The sequence below is a fragment of the Geospiza fortis genome, unplaced genomic scaffold (assembly GCF_000277835.1).
Source record: "Geospiza fortis unplaced genomic scaffold, GeoFor_1.0 scaffold84, whole genome shotgun sequence".
Lineage (NCBI taxonomy): Eukaryota > Metazoa > Chordata > Aves > Passeriformes > Thraupidae > Geospiza > Geospiza fortis.
The window spans coordinates 983,475-988,041 of NW_005054363.1; the positions used below are offsets into that span (position 1 = coordinate 983,475).

General features: G+C 40.0%; 1 protein-coding gene across 1 annotated transcript in view; it reads left to right on the forward strand.

Annotated features, from left to right (window-relative positions):
- The first annotated feature begins 392 nt into the window (after positions 1 to 392).
- Positions 393 to 4,567, forward strand: part of CLDN10 (claudin 10) — a 57,547-nt gene continuing 53,372 nt past the window's right edge. Inside the window, exon 1 of the mRNA XM_005424114.2 lies at positions 393 to 606. Within this exon, the coding sequence (XP_005424171.1) occupies positions 393 to 606 (214 nt within the window). The remainder of the gene's footprint in view (positions 607 to 4,567) is intronic.

A 4,567-nucleotide genomic window follows, 5' to 3' on the forward strand; every position in this document is an offset into this window, starting at 1 on the left:
CGCTGTACAGTTTGGACTCTGAACCTATTTTGCTAGATGGAATGGTTGTAAGTTTCCAATTAACTAAAAATTAAGCATTAACTGGAATACTTTATTGGAAAAAAATGAAAACAATTAATTTTTACAATTAGAAATTAGTAAATAAGTGCTAGTAATTATTTCCTATAAAGTTGTACCTTGTCTTGCTTTCTAAATATTCGTAATGCCTAGGGCCTTTCTTAAATCACTCAACCATGAAAATTTCTTTCAGCCACATTAACTTTCTGTAGCAAGTGGTACTGAACTTGTTCAAGTATAATTTGCTTATGTTATGCCTTTTTGCTTACACACGTGACTGAAGTGCTTTTCTCTCCACACAGTGGCATTAGTAAGCCCCTGGTTTACAGAGAAACATGCTGGCAATACAGATTATAGCTTTCATATTTTGTTTCTGTGGGCTGGGAGCTGCTATTGCTGCTACTGCATCAAATGAGTGGAAAGTCACTAGTCGAGCATCATCTGTTATCACTGCAACCTGGGTCTTCCAGGGTCTTTGGATGAACTGTGCTGGCAACGCACTGGGGGCTTTTCACTGCAGACCTCACCTTACCATCTTCAAAGTAGAAGGTAAGGAAGCATAATTTAACTGGAACTTATGGAAAACCATGTGTATTGCAAGATGCGAGCCTGAGGAGTAAGAGATTATTTTTGCTTGTGCAAGAAATTTTGTTTAAAGCATTGTGATGAATATAAGTAAATGGTTTTGTAGGCAAAATATCAGAAACAACTTTGTAAGAATGACATGTATTCCAAGAAAGATGGTAAGCTCTACTCTGTGGTTGGTAATATGTGATAAGTATACTGGACATAGTGCCAGTAATAAACTGTCAGTATCAAACCACTGTTAGCAGAGAAATGGACCAAACTGTCTTACAGCTCTAATTTCCATGGCAAAATGAGCATTGTGCTTGCTGGATGGTGAGAGGGGGAAAGATAGCAAGGTCTGTGACAGTTATCAGTGCTCTTTTTAGTGTCTGAAAAAATCAGAGAGCAAATAACCACATCCACGAATATGTGCATCCTGTGCAAATACTCATATACCAGGAATTAAGTGCTAGTGTATATACTTGCTTGTATAACGGGCTAACATTTTAACTTTAAAGATAAAAGGTGTGCTGTTTCAGAATGTCCATTTTAATGGGAAGTGCTAGATTTGTGAGCCATCTATCAGAGCGTAGAAACAAATGGAGGCTTCTTGCCTTGTGTCAGAAAGAGTTTTTCTCAGAGATGGAGGCTGGCTGTGAGTGTACCATGCAATGTGTTTTGTGTTTCTCTCAGTGTGTGAAGCAGTAAATGAAGAGTTTTGGTTTTGTTTGCTGTATATTACTTAGGGTCATAGACTCACACATATATGGAAGCATAGAATCTTGGGGATGTTCCAGATCCTTACCTTTTTTTGCCTTTCATCCCCTGACACATCAGACTATGTGCTGTGACATCCAGATCAACTCTTACACATACAGATATTTTTGAGACAAAACTCAGCATAATTTCTCTACATATTTCGTGATGCCCTGTTTCAAATCATCACACATCATCCGTGAGAAATGTGAATGGATAAGAAGGGTTTTATTTCTTTTAAAGAATGCTGTTCATCAAAATTACTTAAAAGGCACAGAAACTCATTCCTATTTTTGAAAAGTGAATATTGTATTTTGTGAATAACCATTTATGCATTATTTCTGCCAAGATTTAAAGGAAAAAAATCAGCTCTTCTTCTTGGACATTGTTTAAAGCAATGTAAAGTAACTAGAAAGTACCATTATTGCTATTGTTAGTAGCACAAAATCTGCTTTCAGAATAATCAGATGTAATCTGTTTGCCACTTTGTATTGTTACTGTTATTTTCATCACTGGCATATTGAAATTTGAATAAACAGAAATGTATGTTATGCATGCATTGTTTAAATATATACCTAATCATCTGAGTAAGATTTTGTGTGTTTGTTTTTTAGAGGAATATAGAGTAGAAATTAATTAATTAAAGTAGCACACTCTTGTTCAAGTAAGAGAGTAACAAGCTGATGTAATGACATTTAGGAAGTCTAATTTTAACTTGCCGGTGCATGCACCAGCAAAGGATAATGTTACATGTAGCACAAGCACTACTGGGAAAGAGAGAGGTATTCAGTTTGGAAAACCTGCTAAACATAAACTCCTGATAATCCAAGGAAAACAAGAGTTCAACAGGGAAAGGGCTTTGCACTGTCACTCTCTCATGGATTGTAAAACAATAAAATGCTCAGATTAAAGTAATGAACTCTGTGTCCTCAGAGCTTCAATATATCGTTATAATTTACATACTGAGGCCACGGAGGGCTGGCAATATACCTTTTCTTCTGCACGTTCATCTTTTTATGGAAGCTATTTGGAAATTTTCCTATAGCCAAAGACAAATTGCACAAGTTCCTCATTCCATTCCTATCTTTCCATTTTCAGGTTACTCTACAGAAAGTATTAGTAGTAACAGCAACAGTAGCAGCAAGAGTATTATGTTAGTGTAGTAAGTCAATCCTACTCCAAAGCAGACTCATTTGATCATTAAATGTTTAATTGCAATTTTTGTGAGGATTTTGCAGGGGAGGCTTCTAAAGGGGGTCTGTGAAGTTTTAAGGGGCTTTCCCCCCTGTTTTTCACAGCAAAAAAGGAAACAGACACATTCCAGAGGCCTTGCTCTGAGCAGGATTACCCTGCAGTTGTAGGCAGTATGCAGATATTTGCCAGAACTGACTTTCAGCTTGAGGACTAGTTGTGCTGATAGGAGCATAGGAAAGGCAGTGAGAGCTCAGCCTCTGCAACCCAGCCCAGGTACAGATGTTGAGGGGTTCATGTTTCTGGAAGTCTGGGTTAGCAGGGCCACACTGCTAGCAGTACCCAAAGCTAGCTGGGCTGTTGCCAAATGTACATGTGCATTCACATGTCCAGCCACGGTGTGCTCTGAAACATTCAGATGAAAGATCTTAGAGGGAGATCCTGAATAGTAATAGCATTGTAGCTACAGTCATTTAAGACGGTGTTTGTGGAAAGAAGCAATATCTTTTATTAAATTAACTGCTTTGGGAGAAGCATGCAACAAAGTCATTCATCAGATCTGACACAAATACAACAAGCTTCAAGCTAAATATTATCTGGGAACATTGTCTCTTCAGTTAACTTGGTTCTGATTATCAGAGCACCAGATACACCCATGGAAATTGTATGACTAAAATCAAGAGACCATTACTCACAAGCATAAACTCACACAGCCAATAAATGCCAGAAATTAAAACTAGCAGTGAGACAACATTTTTTCAAAAAGAGTAACCTTTGATTAACCACTCAGTCCTTATCAGCAAGAAAGATACATAAAGAGCATTCAAAGCATGAGCTGGAGAATCAAAACTCTGGAGTCATGAATTCCAGAAAGATACTGACTTTTTATGGCAGAGTTAGGACCCAGCCTGCCTCCCAGTGCTCCACAAGTCATAGTTAACTTCTTTTGTCATTCTTCTCATGTATATAATTCTGAATTCTTACAATGACAGAATTACCCAGATTTGACAAGAGCCATCTTTTAGCTATCAAGCATGGCTTGGAGATTTTATTTAGGTATTTTGACTTTGGTGATGTTACACAGAGCTGTTTCATTCATATAAAGTAAAGAATTGTAACTAGCCAACTGAGCTGTGTCTACATCCATTTTCTATGACACTTCCTCAGTCTGTCAGGACAGCTACTAGGCTTCTTCAAACAATTAGTTTGGCATTTTGCATGCCTTGCTTATGGCACTGCTTAATGACTCCTGTATGTTCTGGTTTTCCACACCATGAATTCAGGGAGGTGTACAAGAAACTAGGAGAAATCTGCTTCCTTGAACCTTTGCTTTATTGAGCCTCAGCTCTCCTGCTGTCATTTTGTCGGTGCCTGTTTTGTCAGAGCCTGATGGGGCAAATAGTGCTATCTTGATGGTAGCCAATATGGAGCAGGCAGCGCCCAGCTGTTCTGGGTCACATCAGGGCTGCCTTTTCATGGTACCACCACTGCAATTCAGATAAGCAGCAAAGGAAGTTGATACAAGAAAACTGCTATTGCAGCACCTGTACCCAGAGCAGCCTTGCATAGTCAAACACCATTTGGGTTCATCAGGGTGTGGGGGGCAATTCTAGCTGGGCTTCAGGGTGACACTAGCAATTTTGCCAGAGCAGTGTTTTCCTCTAGAGCAGGAAAGGACTGACATGAGATTGTTCCTTACTTGACAGAAACTTACTGCCAGAGAAAGCACGCTATGCATTTGTTTGGTGCGAGTTGACAGACCAGCCAGATATACACGCGGCAGCCAAGGCCAGGCTTCTCCTCAGCCTCTGAGGAGGGCACTTAGTGCTAAACCCCCCAGGAGCCAACACCACAGCTTCATATCCATCCTGAATGGGTTGGCAGGGGGTTAGGCTGCGTGAGCGTCGGGGATAGGGACTGCGCTCCTGCTCCCTGCTGCTTGGCAGATCCCCGTGCCCTGCCCTGCCCTGTCCTACCCTGCCCTGCCCTGCCCTTT